General features: G+C 44.7%; 2 protein-coding genes across 2 annotated transcripts in view; one reads left to right on the top strand and one right to left on the bottom strand.

Moving 5' to 3' along the window:
- The window catches only part of TCF7 (transcription factor 7), a 67,609-nt gene extending 59,984 nt beyond the window's left edge, over positions 1–7,625 (top strand). The window contains 4 exon segments of the mRNA XM_079319414.1: positions 2,129–2,177; positions 3,701–3,717; positions 3,719–3,774; positions 7,021–7,625. Of these exon segments, the coding sequence (XP_079175540.1) occupies positions 2,129–2,177; positions 3,701–3,717; positions 3,719–3,774; positions 7,021–7,312 (414 nt within the window). The 3' untranslated portion in view covers positions 7,313–7,625.
- Positions 7,626–12,754: 5,129 nt separating this feature from the next.
- On the bottom strand, positions 12,755–21,164 carry SKP1 (S-phase kinase associated protein 1). The gene is made up of 6 exons (XM_079319797.1): positions 20,831–21,164; positions 18,221–18,317; positions 16,358–16,431; positions 15,040–15,183; positions 14,243–14,383; positions 12,755–13,493 (listed from the first exon to the last, which is right to left on the bottom strand). The coding sequence occupies exons 2-6, from the start codon at positions 18,315–18,317 to the stop codon at positions 13,458–13,460; spliced, it is 492 nt and encodes a 163-aa protein (XP_079175923.1). The 5' UTR covers positions 20,831–21,164; the 3' UTR covers positions 12,755–13,457.
- Positions 21,165–21,806: the final 642 nt, after the last annotated feature.

Consider the following 21,806-nt stretch of genomic DNA (forward strand, 5'->3'; position numbering starts at 1 on the left):
CCCATCCCTGAAGTGTTTCAAGGCCAGGCTGGACAGGGCTTGGAGCAACCAGGTCTAGTGGAAAGTGTCCCTGCCTCATGTCAGAGGCTTGGAACAGGATGTTTTGACATTCCTTTCATCCCAATAATTCTATGATTCTGTGATTTTAAATAGGGGCTCTTTTTGTAGAGGGTCTTTCCTTGTGACTTTCACAACTCTTGTGATATTACATGCCTAACAAGCTCATTAGTGAACTGAAGCAAAGCACACATAAGTCTTCAGATGTCCAGCCACACATCTCCATCAGTTCCCTCACAAGCACTTTCTTACCCCTAGAAATTGCACAGTGAGTGCCCATCCTTCCCACACTGACACCAGCTCTCCTTCCAGATTGACAGAACCTCACAAAGGGCAAGAAAATGCCTGTAAACAGACCCAAACCACCCCAAATCAGAGGGCAGAGATGATGCAGAAAAAGCAGAGGTGACAGGAAGCCCCTGGCCCACATTTTGATGGGCACACATCTGGAGGACATCTGTATTGCTGAGAGCATAGCACCACCAAGCACATCCTCCATGGAAATCCCAGTCCTGTATCATTTTCATCTGGTTCCTTGGGGAACCAAGGGCTGGCTCCTTTCTCCAGAACATAGATGGTGGGCTCCAGAAGTGCACATTGGGCCTCCCAGCACTGTCAACCAGCTGGTTTGGGTGTTGTGGCTCTTGGAAGGAATGTTTTTCTCTCCAAATTTGAGCAGGGATGATGAGGAGGAGGAATGTAGGTCACTTGTGCAGCACATGATGCAGATATCAGGCAGGAAATACAGTTGCTCCCCCACTGTAGAAAAAGCTTACCACAGCTCTGAGCTTTCCACCTTCACTCAAACCACAAGAAGTCATTTAAGAAGTCACAGGTCAAAGCAGCCCTGGGAGCTGCCTGTGCCACACAGCCAGATTTGCTGCCATGCTGCTGTGCCCTCATTAATCAGCTCATTAGGGGACGAGGGGAGGTGCTGCATCTCATGGATCAGAGAGGCAGTCTGGGGATAAAATAGGACTTTTCTATTAGTGAAAGAAGAATGAGGGATGGGTCCAGAATTGCAAAAGCACTAAAATCATTTAAAAACAAATTTCTGGGGATTTCCTGAAATTTTCTTTCCAATTTGGAATCAGGGAATATCAAGAACCAGATTCAGTTTGGGTGTAAGGCACCACATTAAAGCATGTTTTGGAAATAGGGAAGGTTCTAAAATGGACCAAGTGCTTTTTGGAAATATAAGGAGGAGGAATAAGAATATGACAGGAGTATTAGCTGTTGATCATACTCTCTCCACTGCATGCAACAATTCTTGTTTAATTCTCTTAATGTCATTAAACTTATTAATTAAATTATCAATTCATTAATTAAATCAGTAATGGGTGGGATCCCCAGGTGAGAGCATCAGAGTGGGCTGAGGAGTTCTGACAAGAGCTGGCAGAGGTGCTGAGCAGTGCAGGCACAGGCACTGACTTTATTACAGCTGGTTTACATCCTCTGACATTTTCCCTCACACTTTCTGGCACAGCCTGCAGCATAACCCCGGGTCTTAGATGTGTTTGCAGCATAGTCCTGAGCCCATAAACCAGAGCATGGAGCAGTGTGTTGGGAAGGAGTTGGGGGAAATGTGGGGGTTGGAGTGGGGACAAGGCTTCTATGGCTTCTTGGGTTTATTGCAGTTTATAAAAACACACAGATCTCATGCAAAGTGCTGAGCCAAAATGCCTGTGAGGCTTGATCTGGGGGTATTGGAAATGAGGGTTAATCCCCAAGAAAAGGCACAAGCACAGAATGAATTTGTGCTGCACAGAAGCCATAGCAAGTGCACAAAAACATTTGGGCTTCACCTTGAGAGCTCCACCTGGGTTTCTTCTTAGGAGCATTGGAATAGGATGAGGAAAAAGGACAGGGACACCCTCATAGATGAACCTGAGTAATCCCTTTGCAGCCTTTCCAGTTCATCTCCCCTGGAGTGGGCTGAGCCAGCTGGCTCTCACTGGATCTTACCTGGGAGGCAGCAGCCATCCCCAGCACCCACTCCAGCCCCAAAAACCCTGCACAGCACCCTTGGTTTTCTGGAGCACAGGTAACAACCTTTCCTTTGGTTTCCTAGGGGAAAAAGAAGAGACGAACACGAGAAAAGCAGCAAGATTCCAACTCAGGTAAGTGCCTGCAGCCTGGAGCCATTCCTGCTTTCCTGCTCAGATGGGAGAATCCAAAGCAGTTGTTGGGTTTTACCTTGTTTTCTTTTATTCTCCTGATCTTAACTAGAAAAATACACATTGATTATTTTTTTAAGCCATGGTAAATTAACATTTCTGTGACTTTTTAATAGATGTGTTTGATTTAGAACATGGGTAGTCTGTGAAGATTGAAAAGTTTGGATTTCGGCAAATGTATAATAACTTCATATAAACTATCACTAAAGTTTATCTATTGAAAACATAAATTGATAAATGCTCCCATCAGACCTATAGATGTTATTAACTAAAGAAAACTCTTCTCAAATGCATCCATCTGTTGTGGGATGAAATGCAGCAGCAGGACTGAAGATCATTCATGGTATTGTTCCAAGTTTGGTTGTCATTTCAAAGTAATGTAGAGTTGAGGCAGCCATACTAAACCCCACCTCCCTGAACCACCCTGCTGATTAGAAAAGGTCCTTTCAACAGATTTCAGCTGGTCACAGACACATTCCCATCATCCAAGGCTATTCATATGCTGATTTCAGAAGTATTTCTGCCGTATCAGGAATAAATATTATCTTTACCAATAAATATTCATTAAAAAGGGAATCATTATCAAGAGATGTGTCCCAGTAATACCTTCAGTTTAATTAACACTGTTGATCTCATTCAGTGCTGAGTCTGATAAGAGGAATAGAGGCTTTTAGACCTTTATGTAGAGTGCATTGTATATTTTTATATATCCATATATATGTCTCTGTGTGATACAAAATGATAATTTTGCCTGTTACAGATTGAAAACCAACTACTGGTTGTACACAAGGAGAGTTGATGGTGGCTCAAAGAGAGAGGCTGAATCCAGCACACATATGTGCTTTGTGCTATTCCAATCTCATTTACAACACCAGAGAAAAACAACGATGTGCCTGAAAGCAACATCGGGCTTCACCCTAATGAGTCCCTTAATTATACAGGAAAAGAGCAATGTTTGGGAAGGAGAACAGCTTTTCCATTAAAACTGGAAGGGGTATGATGGGGGGCAGAGTGGATACCTGGCCTAGGTCTCCTTGGTGGCTAACTCTGCTTTCAGCTGCTTCTGCAAACGCTTCCTCCTCTTCTCTCCGTGCGCAGGTCCCAGCTCTCTGGAAAGGCAGGGAGCTGCTAAGGATGCAGATACAGGAGTAAGGCATCCCTCCAGGATCTGGCAGTTTTTCCAGACTTAAGAAAATTTGAAGAGCTGTGAATTTCCCTGTAAATTGCCCACATTTCCCAAAACTGTTTCCCAAAACCACCTCCAGCTGCCAGCAGTGATCACTGATATTGCCTAACGATCACTTTTTTCCAGGTGGTGCCAGTAGCAGCAAATAATGGGATTGTAGTCTGTTAGTCGTGTGTTAAAGTGGCTGAAATGATGTTGCCGTCTTTTCTTCCCTCGTGCTCCTCCTGCTCTTTGTGTCCTCTGCCTTGCCCGCCTCTCGGCCGCATGCTTCTGTGTTCAGATCCTGCTTCTCCTAAGAAAATGCAGAGCTCGCTTTGGCCTCAACCAACAAACGGACTGGTGCGGCCCGTGCAGGTGTGTATCAGCATCTCCTCGCTGCTGGGTGTGCTGGGACAGTGGGTTCAGCTCCAGGTGTCCTTCTGCAGCCACCTGGCAGCAGCCAGGATGGGCTGTGCTCTCAGGAGTTTCTGAGCTGCAAGGGACAGGCTGTGCTCTGGGGTTTTTATCCCTTCCGCGGCGGTGTTGGTTTAGTGCTGTACATATTCCTCAGCTGATAGACTTTCCTGGTCTTGAAAGTTTATTTCCAGGATGGAGACCTGTGTGAGCCTGACATGAGGGTTTTTTTACTCCATTAGTGCTTTCCAATCACATTAGTGGCACCCTAAGGCCTGCAGTGAGGATTTGATGGGGCATTTTTCCCGTTTATACTGGGTTAACCATGTATTTCAGGATCCAGCTCTTCCTGAGCCTTAAATTTTGTAGTACCCACCACGGGTGGGGTGGGAGAGCCTCGAGCAGCAAAACAGAGCAGTGCTGTGTTCCTCAGGTTCTCAGAGATGGATTTGGCCAGGCAATAGTGAAGTTCACATCAAACAAGGGCTGCTTGGCTCAGGGGGGCTGCAAAGGCAGCCAGGCAGAGAAGGATCTGGGTGTTGGAGCACAGAGAGACTCCAGCTTGGACAGAGGTCTGCAATTTGCAGTTTTACACCAATGCATTGAGGAAAAGGATGGAAGTAAACTACTGCTTGATGTGTTCACTTCAGCTTGAAGTGACTAAAACCATTTCATCAACCCAAATCTGGCCCAGACCTTGCTGCACCCCAAGCTCCAGTCCCTGTGTCTGAGCCCCACGTGAGCTCCCCTCCTGTACTTCAGCATGCCACAACAGCAGAGCTCCCTGTTTGCCTTTTACTCCCTGGGTAGTGTCATCAAGCACCATTTTTTAATTGACTAGGAATCCAGGCAGAGCTCCCTTAGTATCTTGTTAATACTTGAATGTCCAGAGTGGGCTGCTGGAGTGCCCCGTGTCCCCTGCAGCTGTGCCACCAGGCTGAATGCCCTGTTCTCTTCCATGGACACTTCTTCCAACCTTCCCTCTGCCTCTGAGCTCAGCTTCTCCTCTGCACGGCTTCCCAATTAACACAGGCTGCTGGAGTGCCTGGACACCTTGGCATGCTCTTCTTGTGTACCCTGTGTAAACCAAGCCCTGGACAGCCAGAGCTGCGCTGCAATTCCCATACTAACACACTGCTGCCCACTCAGGGGCTCCTGCCCAACGTGCTCTGCTCACCCATGGAGAAGAACTTCCCCAGGAGGATTTCACTCCACAGGAGAGGTTACAGGTTAAGACTGGGTGTTCCTGCTCTAGAGCTTTCACACTCCTCCCCATACCCTGGATAAACCCTTCTCCAAAGGGAAAAGTATAAGTTCCCTTAGAGAGGATAAATCCCTTTAGATGTGTAACAGCCACCTCAGCATAAGCCATGGACTGGGTCATTATCAGCAGTCTGTAGTATCACATCTCCCTTTTCCCCCTTACTTTAAATCAAGTGAATCAATGGGCACATTCCTGTGATCTTAAACAGGTCGTTGAAACTCTATCCTGCAGCTACTCCCAAGATGTCTGTGGGAAACACAGCTCCTCCTCAGGCTTGTCTCTGGGGAATTACTACCCATGGAAAATATCCCCAGTTAAATGCTCGGTTCAGCTGAGCTGTCGTGTGTTTCCTATCACATTAATGGGTCAGCACAGGCTGGTGAGGCACTGACAGCAGTATAGCACTGCTCCTGTTCACATTTCAGTGCAAGTCATGTTTAATACTGGACTGGCTATACACATGCTCACACTGCTGGTTTTCATTAGGAAGATCAAGAAAAGGCATGTGCTCACATTAGTGAGTTCTCCATTTGATTCCGTTTGCCTCAGTTGAGACAGCCCAGGCTGGGAGCCAGGTGGGAGATGTTCTTTTACCTCTTTTAGCAGTAAAGGCTCCAGCAGAGGAATTGTCCCTTTGATACTATTAAGGTGACATCTTGAGAGCTCTTTTGTTTGAGGACCTATACTGAGGTGCTCAAGGACCCAAGGCAGGTGATGTGAGGGATCTGTCACATGGAGAGAAGGAAAACCAGTTCAGCAAAGAGTGTACATGAGATAGCATGACTGTGGACAACCAGGGGTCATTAAAACAATCTGGGTGTACAAGGTGACATGTGGAACTCAGGATAAATACTGAACAGCATTGTCACAGGAGGTGAAGGAATCATGGCCAAACCCAGCTACAGCAAGAACGATATGTACTTGTATTTTTGATACCCCCAAATAATGGCATCCAAACAAGTGGGGAACCTGTGCATTTTTCCAGGAGGGATGAGGAGAGGCTGGTCCCTTCTCCCTAAGGACTCTTCCAACTTTTCAAAGGAGACACTCTCAAGACCATCTCCCTCCAGCCAGTCCCAGGCCATTTCCTTCCCTTTTCCTGAATGTTTGCTCAGCATATTTCTGCTCACCTGTATCACTCAGATAACTCAGAGCAGAAGAGCTGAGAGCTAAGGCCAGGTTGGATGGCACTTGGAGCAACCTCTGTCTAGTGGGAGGTGTCCCTGCCCATGACAGAGAGGTTGAAATGGGATGAGCTTTAAGGTCCCTTCCAACCCAAACCAGTCTGTGGTTCTAAGTAGATGATACTGTGCACAAGGCTAGGAAAGTGCTGGGAAATGGGCTCTTGGAACCCTCAGATTTTGGGATGAGAAAAGCCAAGAGTAGTGTGAAGGGTAGTGTCCAGCAGAGCCCAGCCTGGCACTGCTAAGCACAGAGGGGCTGACGTGCCCTGTGACAGCAGTGCCCACACTGCCCTGCAGGGCCTGCGTGGGTTCTGCAGGTGGGGAGGGGACCCATGGGGGAATGCTTTAGGCTTGGACTCATGAGAGCCAAGCAACCACACAGAATTCGAGTAGTTGGGGTGATGGCTGGTGAGGAATGACCTTACAGGTTGGACTTTATTATTATTTTTTTTTTTTTTAATTGTTTGGGGTGTTTATTATTACTTAAACATTTTATTCTCTTTTTTGTTATTATTTTCATTTTATTTCTTTGATAATTATTATTATTTTGAGGGGTTTTTTCCCTGCTGTTTTAATTATCACTGCATTTTGATTTTTGCTGTTTGATGCCCTCCTCCTCCTCCCGTGGCTCCGCTCCCGGCCCGCGGGCGCCGCCTGGCGGTGTCTCCGCAGCGCTGCAGCGCCCCGCGGGGCTCTAAAGGGCTCGGCGGGTGCCGGGACCCTCCCGTTACTCACAGAGAGCTCTCTCCGCTGTTCCAGGAGGAAAAAGAAGTGCATTCGGTACCTACAAGGAGAAGGACGCTGTGCCAGCCCAGTTTCTTCCGATGGAAGTGCTATAGACTCCCCTCCATCCCCACCGGACGCACTCCGATGCATCCCCTCCGCCTTCCCGTCAGAGCAGCTCGCAGCCCCCGCCGACCCCGAGCACCGCGACCAGCCCGACCCCTGCCCCGTGTCCGCGCACCTCCCGCCCGCCTCCGGCCCCTCCAGAGCGGGCGCCCGGCGCTGCTCGGCGCCCCCCGCCTACAGCCGCGCCTCCTCGGGGACATAGTCCCTCGCCAGCCGCTGGCCACACCGGCGCGCCGCTCGCCCTCCTGGCTCCACTGCCCCTGGACGAGGCACAGAGGTCCGGCCAAATACCCGTATCACTGTAAAACACGCGAAGTTTGGCGACAGGATGACTTAAGGATGACGGAAAACTCATTGGGTTGGGGTTTTTTGGAGGGGAGGGGTGATAAAGATAAAAAAGTTATTTCAGAAGAAAAGGTAAAAAATAAGTACTTGCCAAAATTTAAAGTGCTGATGAGTAAATAAGCCTTCTGTCCCTCCCCGTGATGCTTTTTTTGTTTTGTTTTTGGGGTTTTGGTTTTTTTCTGCATTGTCTCCAAGCGTGGCACCGAGCAGAGCCATGTCCCCTGCTTGCTGCTGTAGGTGGTAGGTGCTGTCAGCCTAACCCTGGCTTCCACTCCCTGCCCTCCGAGCTGTTTGAAACTCACAGATCTCTCATAGCCATTCTACCACGGAGCTGAAAAAGCTGGAGTAGGCGCATTTTTTAAAAGCCCATATGTCTGAAAAGGAAACACAGTGATGCCAGCGTTCTGATCTGACCAGCAGAAAAGAGAAATATTTAAACCAGGGAGGTGAATTTTTTGAGGTTCTTGTTTGAGAGCAGCAAGATGTTGTTTGCAGCAAACAGGTCTGTGCAGACATGCCCCACTCCCCAGCTGCAGCGACACAAAGGGAGCAGCACCAGGCAAAGGAGCACGGACTGGCTGCTGGTTGCAGAGTCTACCCTGCTGTTAGGGATTCCTCTCTGCAGCTAGGGACGGTGAGCAATGCCAGCAGACAGCAGTCTGCTGCTGTTGCAGCTCTGCTGGAGCTCGGCACTCCAGCAGTGAGCGGGCAGGGCATGCGGGAGCCGGCAGCCCAGCAGGATCGCAGCGCCAGGGCTGAGCACCGGGGCAGGCGGGAGCTCTCCTGGCTCCCGAGCAGCACGCCCTGCCCTGGGCTGGAGGCACCTCTGCACACACCCTCGTCAGATAACAACCCGCTTTTTCATGATTCACTGTACAACTTTTAAAAAATACTTATTCTAGCTTTTTCTGAAAGATTCTCCCTCCACCCCAATGACGATGCCAAATGTTAATGTGTTATCTCCAGCTTTAAAATGTTTAGCCAGTTCTGGCATTGTATTTATATTTTGATAAACAAAACCAGTGGGATGGATTATGATCTCTATGAACTGATGTAAATCCCAAATAATTTCAAGTTCTGGATTTACTTCAGATTACAGTCTTCTCAGAGACCACAATCTAGTCCAGTGCAGACTTTTTTCCTGTTGAAAGAAATCTATTCCAGACTGCTGAAGAGAAAAATGACACCACACAGAGGTAGAGGGAGCACTATTTTTTTCCTACTTGATAGATGGGTTTTGGAGTACTGAATACAAATTACATAGTAATATTATTGTAGAACTGCAAGAAATTTAAGATGACCTTTATAATGTACAAACTATTTTTATATTTTTTTCTTAATGCAAAAACATAAACCGTAATTTTTTACATTGGATTAAACTTAACTTTTTAACCAAGTGTATGCCTCAAAGATTTAAAATTAAAAAAAAAAAACCAAACCTAACTAGTGTGTAGACCAGCTTTGGGTTTAGCCCCTTTATTTAGATAGTTTTGCTTATAATAGTGTAGATTTTTTATTTCTGATTTTAGTTTAGAAGATCTAAACCTATTTCTTTATTCATCTCCTGTGTAAATGTAACTTCAGAAGCACTGACAGAAAGCTATGTACACAAACCTGACAAGTTTGCAGAGAGTCATTTTGAAGTTTGAATCATTTTAACCCTTGGAGAAGTAGCATTACCCAATCCAATGCCAACTGTATACTCATGTACTGACTGCACTCAGAGGGTTAATTATATAGCACTAGATCAATATGCAATCTGCTCATTTTAAATTATTTTAGCAAGATTAGCCAACAGCATGTTCCAGTGCTGAACAGAGGAACTCAGTAGATTTGCCAGACCTAACATGGTTCCTTGAATAAATTGATTTTTAAACAAACAAACAAAAAAAAAAACCAGCTTTAAAAAATGGCTGTGTCTCAGCTCATCCTTTGTCACTCTCAGACCTCTGCTGTAAGATGCTGTAAAAGTGTCACCTGCAGGAAGCACAGCAGATCCCCGTGCTGGGTGTAAGGCTGGTGCAACTGAACACCCGACTGGGATCAGATGACACATGGAACTTAGCAGCAAAGGCAGGTAGAAAAGAAAAAGCAGACGTGTCTAAATAGCACCAGAGGAAATTTCAGGGAAAGTCCTGATCAGTATTAAAGTGGCCGAGGCACCCAGACCAGCCCTCATTCATTTCACACCCTGGGACTTTTACCCACTTATTTCAAGGCTCCTCTGGCCCCTCTACTTGTGAGTCCCTGCCTCGACCAGCAAGAGGCTCATCTGCATTATAACCTCCTCTCACCATTGTTATTCCAAGTGGTTCCTGCAAAAGCTCCTTAGTGACAGCTGACACCTCTCCAGGAGCCCTTTGAGTGCCCCCGTGGCACTGGAAGCGTTTCAGAGTCCCAGAGCTGGAGCAGTCACATCCACAGCATTGTTCTGCCTGTGTTCTGCTCTATACATACAGGTTTATGGTCAGACCTTACCCTGTGCTTCCATCTATTGCAGGATAAACTCAGAATATCAACCTGTGATATAGTACACTCAGTTTATACTGGGGTAACTGAGAAAATTCCATTATTTTTATTTCAAAACCCAGAAAAGAACCTTTAGGCTGCCCCTTTCAAAGACAAAACAGTATGACTAACTTCTGTTCCATGGCCCAATGGCTGATAACCAATGCCAAAACAAAGTTATGCTTTCTTATTAATACCAAAAAAAGTGTCTTTAGAATTGCCATATGAAATGTTGCTATTTTGTGTTAATACTCTTTTATTAACAGAAGGAAGACTTTGCTCTAAAATTTTTATCTCAACAAGTTGGCTTTTTTTCCTAGTTATTTTACATCAGTTTTAACTCATCCTGAAATACATAATGAATTCCTGGAATCAGTCTGAATGTAGAAGTCATGGAAGCACCACTCCATTAAAACAAGTAAAACCACTGTATGGATGTAGTAGGGATAAATGTTTTGCAGCTGTACCTTCATTTGTCCAATGACTATCCATCATTTGTTGTCATTTTTTTACTTCACTGAGTTTGTATTTTTTGGCTTTTATGTTCAAAGTATGTTTATAGCTTTATAAATAAAGTAATTGCCAGACTGGCTGCTCAAAAGAGGCCACTGGAAGTTATAATGCTATCAAACTCTTAAGTAGCTTTTTCTTAACATTCAAGAGGATTCCTGCTTGCTTTTGTTTTTCTCCTTCAGCATTTGTACGTTTGAATAGTTTTTAGAATAACTGCCAATAACCTTCAATGGAGAAGACTGAAAATAAGTTGAGCACACAAGAAAATACTTTTTTCTACAATTCCTACTGACACCCAGTTTTCCCTCCCCCTACCCCCACACTTACTGCCTTTATCCAAGAGAAGCCTGATCCCTGGTAATACACTGACTTAAAAAAAAAGAGTTAGGGAAAGATCATAGAAGTGAAACAGCAACAGAAAAGTTTAACAGTGGGAAATCAGTCTCTCCTGCTTTCTGGAATTTCAGAGTACACAGCCAGTGCTTGTTACAGCAGCAAGGAGCAGGTTCAGCTGAAGCATGTGGCTGCTGTCTGTGTTCCATGACAGCCCAAACTCTCAGCACTGCCCCAGTATCCTTCTCTACAGCTGAGCACTGGTAGTACTGAAGTGGGTAAGACAACTGAGACCACAAAAAAAATCTTTTCCCTGCTGACATCCCTGCCAGGCAGCTATAGTACTTGAATCTGGATGAAATCTGAGTCCCTACTACAGGGGAATTTCAATTAGAGAAAGTAAGTTATGCAATCCTATCTACAAAGACTAGTGAGAGTATTACAAATCTGCCAAGCTACACAATGCCTTGAGCACACAGACCAGCCCTCCCTACCTCCACCAGGTGTCTCAGTGCCAAAAGCCACGTGTCACAACCTGGGGCTTCAGCAGAGGCTCCACCACTCCACATTTGACCAGTACAGCTCAAGCTTGGGCCAGCTGCTCTCACAGCTACCAAGTTTTATCCCAGGTGTGGTTATGCAGGCACAGCACAGTTGGAGCAGTGCAGTAGGAAGATAAAGTGTCTTTGTCTCTCCCTCACCCTAAAAAGCAGCATGAGGCATTGTGCAAGGCAGTGGCTGCTGACAACACTGACACTGGCCTCGTGACAAGCACCCAAAGGAATGGACACAGGCTGCTGCCACCAAACACAATTACACCAGGGCTTCTGTATAGCCACAGCACTCTGAGGGGGAACAAGTGTACTGTGGAACATTGCACACACAGATGGATTTACTTCTTGTAATAATCCAGCACAAGCTGAATATTAACTACAAACACAGCCATAGAAATAGACATCACATTTTCCTCAAGTAGCACTTTTAAACTGAGGTGCATTGTTTGCAATACAGGCTGCTGGATGGGCTTCAGCATATCAAAGTGTAGCAGTGGAGTATTTATGTCCACTGACAATGTCTAATACACCCAATATAATGCACAGCAGCACAAAGGGCAGCCCACAACCTCCTGAGCAACCAGATGTGAGGAGCATTGTATCCAAAGCACGGGCTTGAATGCTTTCAAAATGGTTACATCCAAAATTTAGGCAATCTTGGTAAGCCATCAAAAAACTCTCTGGATATTCAATCATCACCCAACTCCATCTCAAGTTGCCACTGTGTCTGACTATTACCATTCATTAGTAATTTTTAAAAAATTTACATCTATTTTATTTCAATTTACCACTGCCTCAGTGCTATTATTCTACACTCAGTATTAAGTGGCAGTAAAATTATCTAGTTCCAAATAACTAGAACCATTTGCAAACAGAAGTTCAGAAGCCCTTTATTAATTCAGAAGTGAAACACCAATATGTCAAGGTGAGATAAGTATGTTTATTAAGGTTCATTCTACTCTAAGGTTTATACAGAGAATGGAATGCAATACAAGCTAAGAGCACACCTCAAAGATCTACCACACAACCATCCCCTACTCCCTATAAGGGAACTGTAAAAAAAAAAAAAAAAAAAAAAATCAAAAAAACAAGTTACTGTTTAACTAGTTGCAAGTGGCTTTGTCCAAAGAAGATAAGCTTGATATTGCATTAGCTTTGTATGCAATAATTAAGTCTCTACAAGCTGAAGTAGCACATACAGAGGCATATGGTTTCCTGTGTCCACAGGAAATCTTATTTCCTGGAGCTACATCACAAGGGTCTTTAAAACTGCCTTAAAACCAGCCACTAATGGTATGCACAGGTCAATAATATTAACTTTGGTAATGTCAGTCATTTTTGGTCAAATCTGGATTCCACTTTAAACAGTAACACGTATAAAAACACACCCATCCTGTGCATAAAGCAATACACTTTATTTGCTATCACCTAGAGGCAGATCTTCAAGACATGGCTGAAGTACTCAAATTCAACTGTCAGGAGCTTGTTTAATTCTAAATCACATTTTCACTAGTCTATAAGGCAAGACTAAAAGGACAAGAAAGTGGTCAAATTATTTTTTTTTAAATGCAGGACAAGAACCATCTTGAAAATTATACAGCTTTAAGTAACACTTAATTTTTCTCCACAATGTTTTTGTAAGACATCCAATAACTTTTTTACATTATCTAGTTCCCCAAGACAGATTCCTGTTTTTCTTTCTGAAGTTATCAATACCCTGTAAATACATGTGTTTTGCTCTTCTTGAGGAAGAAATCATAGATGTTTTTATTTACAACAATCCTTAGCACTGTAACTGGACTTCAACAGTTTAAAAGTGTAATGAAAATGATAACCTTAAGTGCTACTTCCCATACAGAATCCACACTTAGTTCTGTTTTATTCGTTGCAAAGTAAAAAGACATCCAATTACACTAGTAAAAACTCAGATCTAGATCTGTACTCAAAAAAACACTACACATGCAAAGGGAACAACATCCTGCTAACACAACTTCATTTGCTGCTGCATTTGTCTAATATTAACAATTATGAACAGGGCAGTGCAACTAGTATTTGGAACAATCCTTACAGTGTTTGAGTGTCAGGCACAATACTTCATTTCTCTTCACACCACTGGTTCTCTTTACGCACCTGGAAGAGCAGTTTAACTGTTAGTATGCTGCAGTGAAATTCTAAGCCTTGGCTGTAAATACCCATAAGCATGCAGGATTATTTACTGCAGGAACACAAACCTGGAGCAGCTTTAATCTGTCACATGGATGTTGTAGTAATAAAATCCATCTTCCAAATTGGCCTGTTTATTAATGTAAGCCAGGTTTTTCATGCCTAGGTTCGATCAAATCTTAACTTTTCCAACCAAGTAAAGCAAATGGAATATCTTAAGTCTAAGCCATTTGTTTCATGACATAGCACTGAAAAATACCCAAGACTTGTATTGAAACCAGGCAGCTTGTTCTGCTTTTTCCCAACTGTGTCATCTTCAAGTTGGTTTGTTAGTCAAGTTTTAAGATCAATGAGTTTGTTACTTAGAGAACTCAAACTTACCTTTCCAGCCACATGCAGCAATACATCTTCAGCATTCCTACCACAGCCCCAGATCAGCAAACTAAGACTTCTACAAACAATCCTATGTGCTTTCTTGTTAGAAATGTTGGAACTAGAAAAATCAATATACTTTTTGACCTTTTCAGGTAATGGGCTGCAAGTATGATAGATACCAAAAAGTCTTCTTCTAGTAGCACCCCAGTTATGAGGGGTTGATGCTTTAGTTTACATTTACTGGTAACAAATCTGTTGCATCACAAATTGAGTTATGAAGCACCACACTGTAATTCAGCACAAACAGCCAGCTAAATTATAATTAAACCTAGCTCAAGTACCTGTGCTTCTTCCTCTTCAGTGAAGTCATTCTTAATATTGAATGTCTTGCGAATTTCTTCTGGAGTCTTCCCCTTGATCATGTTTGCCACTGTCTTGCATGTGACATCCAGCAAACCTTTGATGTCCAAGTAATTTGCAGCCTGTAAAAGAGTTCAGATTTCAAGCCTCCATATCAATATTCTACCTCTGTAGATGCACTACAGAGTTAAATTTTACTGAAATGTTAGAATACTGTATGCAAACAAATCATCTCCACTTTGGGAAGCTTCTAGCTAGAACCTTCAAGGTACTGTACCTAAAACTTGCTTGTCAAACAGAAGGTAGAGTCATTTGTACCATGAGAAAACACTGCTCCTTTTACAAATAGCTTTCAGAAATCTGCCAACATCCAAGATGTTCAGTGCTGCAGTACTGTTAACTAGCCAAGGCAGACAATGTTGGCTTGCAGGTCCATACAAAGTACAAAGTTAACAAAGTCAGATTTTCATTTTTATGCACATCTCCAGAGCTCTATAGCTAGTAATAAGTCCTCAACTTGGACTTGAGAGACACAAAAATAAAAGACAGTGCTATTCAGAAAAGGATATTGATTGATTGATGAGTGAGTATAGATTAATGCCAGCATTAGGCTAATAAGCATTCCAACTCAGCAATTTCAGCCAATATTTGCAGAACCACCTGCCCTCCCCCCTTCCAATGAAGAAGTAACTCAAGAAGCATAAAGGCTTGATTTTTCAAGTGCATAGCAGAGCTTCACTTCAGAGGCACAGCCTTTGCACTTCTTGAGGACACTCACCAGGATAAGTTCAAAAAGTGTTCCTTGGTCTACTTTCAGAAACTCTTGATCCCACACAGGGATGTCATCTGTTCTCTTTTCTTTGTTCTCATCATCCTCAGGAGGAGGTGGATCATCCTTGTGATGGGTGCACCACTGAATCACCTAATTATGGTTTTGATATTAGAGTTTTATCCAAGTGATTCTCCCATTAAACCCCAACAATCACCTAATTTTGGAAGAAATGTACCTTTTCTCTAGACTGATATTAAAATCCTGTATGAACATGAACATGCTCAAATTCCCAATATTTTCATTTTAGAACAACTGATCCCAAATCCCAGAATGCAACAGCTTTCAGAAATCTCAACTGAGTTAGCAGCATGGTACTTAATCTTAAAAGCCAGCTGCTGGTGCTATAAAGCCATTAGTCCCTGTGCTAACATACATGGGCTGAACAAAGAAAACCTAAACCTCATTTTGCTCTATTTAATCTGTCTGCAGAACCATACTTTGTATTAAACAGACTGCTACACAGGGGAGGAGTGCAGAGTGGTCATAGCAGGTCACATTCACCCCAGTACAAAGTTCAGCCAGCAAGATTAGTGGTGGTTTGGGGTTTGTTTTGTTTTTTTTTTTTAGTTTGGGAACATGCAATCTCATGACCCAGACAAATAAAAGGAACAGGGATCTACTGCAAGTAAAGTCCTGTTCCATTTCACCAACCTGAGAGATTTCACAAGTTTAAGGTATGGGTCTGTTCACTAGCAAACAATTCCTAACCCTGTATTTACCCCCAAATAGGCACAACAGTTTGGTACTTACTTGGGCACTACTTTTTCTATTTGAAAGCATAAAGAATCTTGGACACCACATGACTACACTCTTCTCCCTTGACCCAATGACCAGGTTTGTTAATTAATTTAATACCAGCAAATGCACACAGTGTCTCTTAAGCACTGTCACTGCACATCACTCTGACAGTGTCCTGTCTGCCAGTCCCTTAATCCTCTCTCCAAACATTTGCATCTCATGAACAGCCACCTCAGCTGACAGACTCCAATTAAAATCAGTGCTTTACCACCATGAAATGCCAGTGTGCACAGATGCCCACTGGAAGCCTGTCTGGCTTCCAGCTGCTGTTCCAGGTCACCCCTGTACATACTCTGCCATTACTGGTGTGCCAGCCTCAACCCACATGCCCATGTTCGTGCACCTTGATTTGGTTAAGTTTGTAGCACATGAAAAATATTTTAACTAATTGTTCCTAATATCCAACTTCAAGATGAACTTCACAATTCTTTACTGCCATGCAGCACAACCACTTTCATCATCTTACCTTTTTTAAAATGGCTGCATTAACATTTGGAAGAGGGACTGGGTCATCATCACCTTCATCATCCATTCCCAAATCTAAAATTGGAAAGATTGGACTGAGCAGTTGGCAGACAAAACTATGTACTGAACTGGGATGCTTCATCAATTTTTCACTATTTTGACAACACTGAGGCTGAATGATTGGTAACAAAGGACTCTAAACTGTGAAGTCAGGAGGTTTTGAAAGGCTTTGTGGAGCTATGGCTGCATTATACATCCTAGGTTGTATCAAGTTGAGGTTAAGTGGATAATAAGGTTTGCCTCATCAAATGAGAGCATTTACAAACCATAACCTAAGCAGTCACTTGCTAACTAAGTGTTCTGAATCTGCATATGAATTCAGATCCTGAACATTCTGACAAATATTTGTGTATTTTTACCACTTACACAGTTCCTACCAACAAGCTCTCACTGAGGGCTCCCATTCCATTTAGGATTCAAATTTTTGTTTAATCAAAGTGGTAAACAGATAGTGTCTTGTCCTCTGCATGAGCAGAAAATACTCTAGAAGTGCTCATGCTCTGAATCACTTGTAACTGACCCTGTACCAGCTGAAGAAGTTCACATGGTAAGAGAGCAGCACAAATCCTTCCATAAAAAAGGGGAAAAAAACCAACACTTATAAAGCATGTTTCCAACACCCCCGTTTTAAAAACTTGTCAGCACGGTCCCGACAGACTTGGATTTGTCTCCTTGATATGACCAAGGAATCAATGTAAAAATTAAGAGAAAAATATAATTAAAGTTTCAACCTGATACCCAGAACAAATACCACATTAGCCATCTTTGATTAGAGAATGTGTTATGACTTTTTGTTACCAAATGCTAACAGTTGGATGACACCCTAGCTGTCAAAGACATCTTGCAATTAGTTATGTAATTGAGTAACAATGCAGACCTCCACTCACTATATGCAGATGAGCCAATTCAATATCACCAAGGAACCTAATTTTTAAGAAAATGGGACCATCATCACTCCTCAAATTTGTACATTATAAAAATAATGTACTTCTGTATTTAGACAGGTCCACTACTGTTGTTATCAGTGGGACGCATTCCATTTCCTGCTTGTGTTGCCAGCCATGTTCAAACAGCACTTTATTAACAGAAGTGTTCAATGCCTGACATAATTCAGCCTTATTTTTACTGTTCTTATAAGGTGTCACAGCCAAACAGATCTACATGCAAGAACATAATATTAACTACATGTACAGAAATAACTGTTGCTAAGTTAGTTCATGAATACATCCAAAAACTAGAAAAGCACCAGCAAACAATGAGGATTTGCACTAGAGGGATCAGTTTGCTCTGTATCCCAGCCATCTGGCAGATTTCCCCTCCCCCACCACGAGTTCTTTTGTTTCAAATTTATGTCAGCAGGAGATCAGATCTAAGTATTTATCCCAAATAATTTAACAGCATTCACAAGCTCACAATACAGGTTTAACTTCAGCTCCTTATTGCACTGATTTATTATCTCCCACTCTATACAAGTGATATTTATATTCTAAGACTGGTTTGTGTGATTAAATAAACTGAAGTTTTAAATATTATTGATGTTCTGTTTAACTCTCACAAAACTGAAGTAGACCATAGGCAAGGCAGTGGGCTGCTTGTGTTTTACTGACCTCTCTACAAGTGCTCTTAACCACAGCTTTTAACACAAGCACATCCATCCTTAAACAGTTTCAGCTACATCAGGAGTTCCAGGTGTTTGGGCAGGAGACAGCAAGCTGCTCCATAGACCTGGGAACCCTTTTTCAGCATAGTACCAGCTTGTCTCAATTACTGTCCAAGAGTCTTACTCAGGATCTCACACTCTTACCTTCCAGCATAGTCTTTATAGTCACAGACTGTTTAGCAATTTCCACATCAACTTCGAAGATTTCTCCATCTGAACTCTGCAGTTTAATTGAAGGCATCTAGAAGAGAAGAACAGTTATTTCCACACAATATTCAGCAGATGTTACAAGTTCAGCTGACTCAAAGATGTGCATCACCTTTACTGCTGAAATTGTTACTTCCCAACAGCAGACGGCCTCAGATAACTTTAAGGTGCACTCAGTCATTCACTCCTTGAATCAACAGCCCTAAATTCATTAATCCTCATGCTTAAGAAACAATGATTGACTGAAGTCTAACACTAATTTCTGAGGGCTTTTTTTAATTTGAAAGCATAAAATACACAGATTAGTCAATAGTGCCTTTTTTTCCCTCCAGTGCAACACTTAAGCTGCTCAGATCTCAAAAGCAGTTTTCAAATTATAGCCTCTGGAACAGAATCATAACATTGAGGTTGGAAGGAATTCCCCTAGAAAGAGTCTAGTCCTTCCTTGTTTGGAGCCTCCCTTGCTCCAAACAGAGTTAAACAAACCAGGTTACTTGAGATCAAAGGCTTTCCTCCAGAAAAGTGTTTGGTTTTCTGAAGAGATTAAAAAGCAATGAACTCCTACAAGGATGGCCTTCAGCACTCACTATTGCCCTTGCAAAGCAGGGAGCAAGACCAGTACTTGGTTAGCATCTGAGATGACCATGCATTTTAACAAAGTTCCCCAAACAAACTCTAGTAAGACCTACAAAAAAGAGGCAGTGGGCTTGGAAGATGTCATTAGCAGAAACACAATCAAATTTTACAAGAAAGCATTATTCCAGAACTTGAAACAACTCAAAACCAGAAGTAAAGCACATCACACAGTAGCCAGGAGATGACAACTTCTGTCTGAAACTACACATGCAGACTGTGGAGAGTATCACTGCACTTGAGGCAACTAAAGGACACTATAAACACAACTATCTAGCCACACCAATTTCATAAACTTGTTCTCAATCAGATAGTAGGATGTGTTGTAAGTTCCTTTGCCACTCAAAATATTTGTTAGCAGCAAACCATTGCAACAGTTTCCTTTTCTTTTTGGTCCTCAAGTTTCATGCTTCAAGATCACTGAAGCATGTGTTTGCAGCCTGCAACTACTGTGAACAGCTCTGGAAACAAAGAATTTCAATTAAATTTTGAATGTTCTTCCCCCACCAAACTTTAAACTTCACACACTAGCTCCCCACAGTAGTACTTGAGCTACCAATAGTTAATTACTGGACCACTTGAAGCAAACTTGCACTACTTCTTTCTGAAATCCCACCAGTGTAGTTTGGCTAAACCTGACAGCCCTGAGCAAACCCTGGCCAAGGGAGGCTTGGCCAACACGTGTTATTAAGCAGCTCACCTCATTGCTTTAATTTCCATTTGGCACTGAGTAACTAGTTAATGTTTACACAGCAATGTAACCCTATATGACAGTGCTACTTCTAATTAAGATGGGTGTTCTGGAGGAACACAGCTGTGATTGTTCCAAAGGAACAAGTATATGCATATATATACATATATATATATATATATTTATACACACACATGCACAAAACCAAAATCTGGATTAAAGCACAATTCTGGGTCAGCAGCTTGAATTATGTTCTGGGAAAAGTGCTGTAGGCACACATTTTAAATTTAATGCATGTGTTCTTGCAGTGACTGCCTGGGAGCACTCCAGAACAAACTCGGCTCCATCTCCAGTCTCCCTGTGCCTGGCCTTACATAATGCTGCACAGAGCAGAGCCAGCCAGGGATGCTGCCTTAGCCAGAGGAGCCCCAGCAGGGATATTTCCCTCCTATCACCCAAACCCACTTCTAACAAGACCTTTAGTTATTGCTGAGGGTCTGAAATACGTAGAATGAAGTTAAACTACTGCCTTGTCATTTACAACACATCAGAATTTCACCCAAATGCCATTATTTTTTTATACCACAGAACTCGGTTTCCTAGAAAACGGGGGAGGAAAAAAAAGTAATTTTTAGCAAGTTGCAGTACAGCTCTGGCAGGTGACAGTCCCTGGGCAGCAGCAGCACCATTGGGTGACTAAGCAAACCAGTCCTAAAAGCTTTATCCGACAACAACACAACAGGCTGGGAGTCGGGCTGAAGCCAAACCTGAATTACAGAGGTAATTTACATTCTGAGCCTGAAACGCCAAGCTCAGCTAGCTGCAGCTGCGCCTCCCAGCACCATTCCGGATGAGTCGCGCTGCTCCCCCGGCAGCGCCGGTAACCAGGGCCCAGGTAACGAGCGCACACCTGAGGCGCGGCCGCCCCGGGCCGGGGGGAGGCACAGCGCCCGCAGCCGCGGGGGCGAGGCTCGGCCAGCTCGGAGGCTCCGCTCCGCACCCCGCCCCCGCCGGGTTCATCTCCGCACGGCCCGGGAGGGCTCGGCCCCAACGAGCCCTGGGAGCTCCGGCCCCGCACGGCCCAGGAGCGCTCATCTTTCCGCCCGCCTCGGCCCGGCCCCCGCCATCACCCCACGGCCTCCCAGCGCTCCGGCCGCGGCAGGCCGGGCCCGCCGCCCCCACACAGCTCCTGCTGTTGCCCCCGCGCCCCGCTGAGTCCTCACCGTGAGGCTGCGATGGCTTCGCGGACAGACCGTGAGGAGGCGGTGGCGGCGTTCAGGCCCGACTGCGGCGGCGCTTTTATACCGGGCGGGGGCGGGGGAAGGACCCGCCCCTCGCCGCCTCGCAACGCCCGGGCTGCCCGCCACGAACGCCTGAGCAAAACACCCCGCAGGGGCTCCCAAACGGTGCAAACCGACACTCGCGTCCCTTCTGCGAGGTGCAGAGCGGGGAGCGGAGCCGAAACGAGTTTGAGGGGAAGGAGCGGCCGGGGGAGGATTTTTCAGGCAGCGCCGGAGCCGCGCCAGAAGCCGCACAATAGACGGAGGGCAGGGCCCCTCCCCGCGGGCTGAGGCGCCGCCGCGGGCCCGGCCCGGTGAGGGGGGAGCGCGGCGCTCCCCAGGCGGCGGAGGGGCCCGTGTCGGGGAACTGGCTCGGTGCTCTCCAGCCGGCCCGGCTGGCAGCCCGTGTGATGAAATCGGTCGTTCAGGGTAACCCGGGCTCGCCCCGGAACGCCCACGGTGCGGGTTTTCCTTCACGAGGCCGCGGGGCGAGCGAGGTGATGCTGCGAGTATCTGTGAGGCTTCCCGCAGGTAAACACGGTGAAACGCCATCGTCAGGAGTTGCTCCAGTGGCGGAAGAGGAAAAACAACATTGAACAACCGGCTCGTTTAAAATTGTTCCAACATCAGACAGCCTTCCTCAAGTGGAAATACGTGCGGGACCCTTCTTGGAGCTGGAAATGGACTTAGCTCTGAGTGGTGCTCACAGAACATCTGCCCTAGGTGCTGTCAGGAATTTCAGGCAGCTCCAGCTCTGCGAGGAGCCCCGGCCGAGGAGCAGAGCAGAGCTGGGCACCCAGACACAGCCCAGGCCTGGTGTTAGCACAGCCCAGCCGAGCACTGCACCAGTGCCTGCTAGGAAGCGACACGTACTGGGGTTTTCAGAGGAGAAACAGAGTGTGTGAAGGGTTTTGCATCA

Source organism: Erithacus rubecula, assembly GCF_903797595.1.
Source record: "Erithacus rubecula genome assembly, chromosome: 16".
NCBI lineage: Eukaryota > Metazoa > Chordata > Aves > Passeriformes > Muscicapidae > Erithacus > Erithacus rubecula.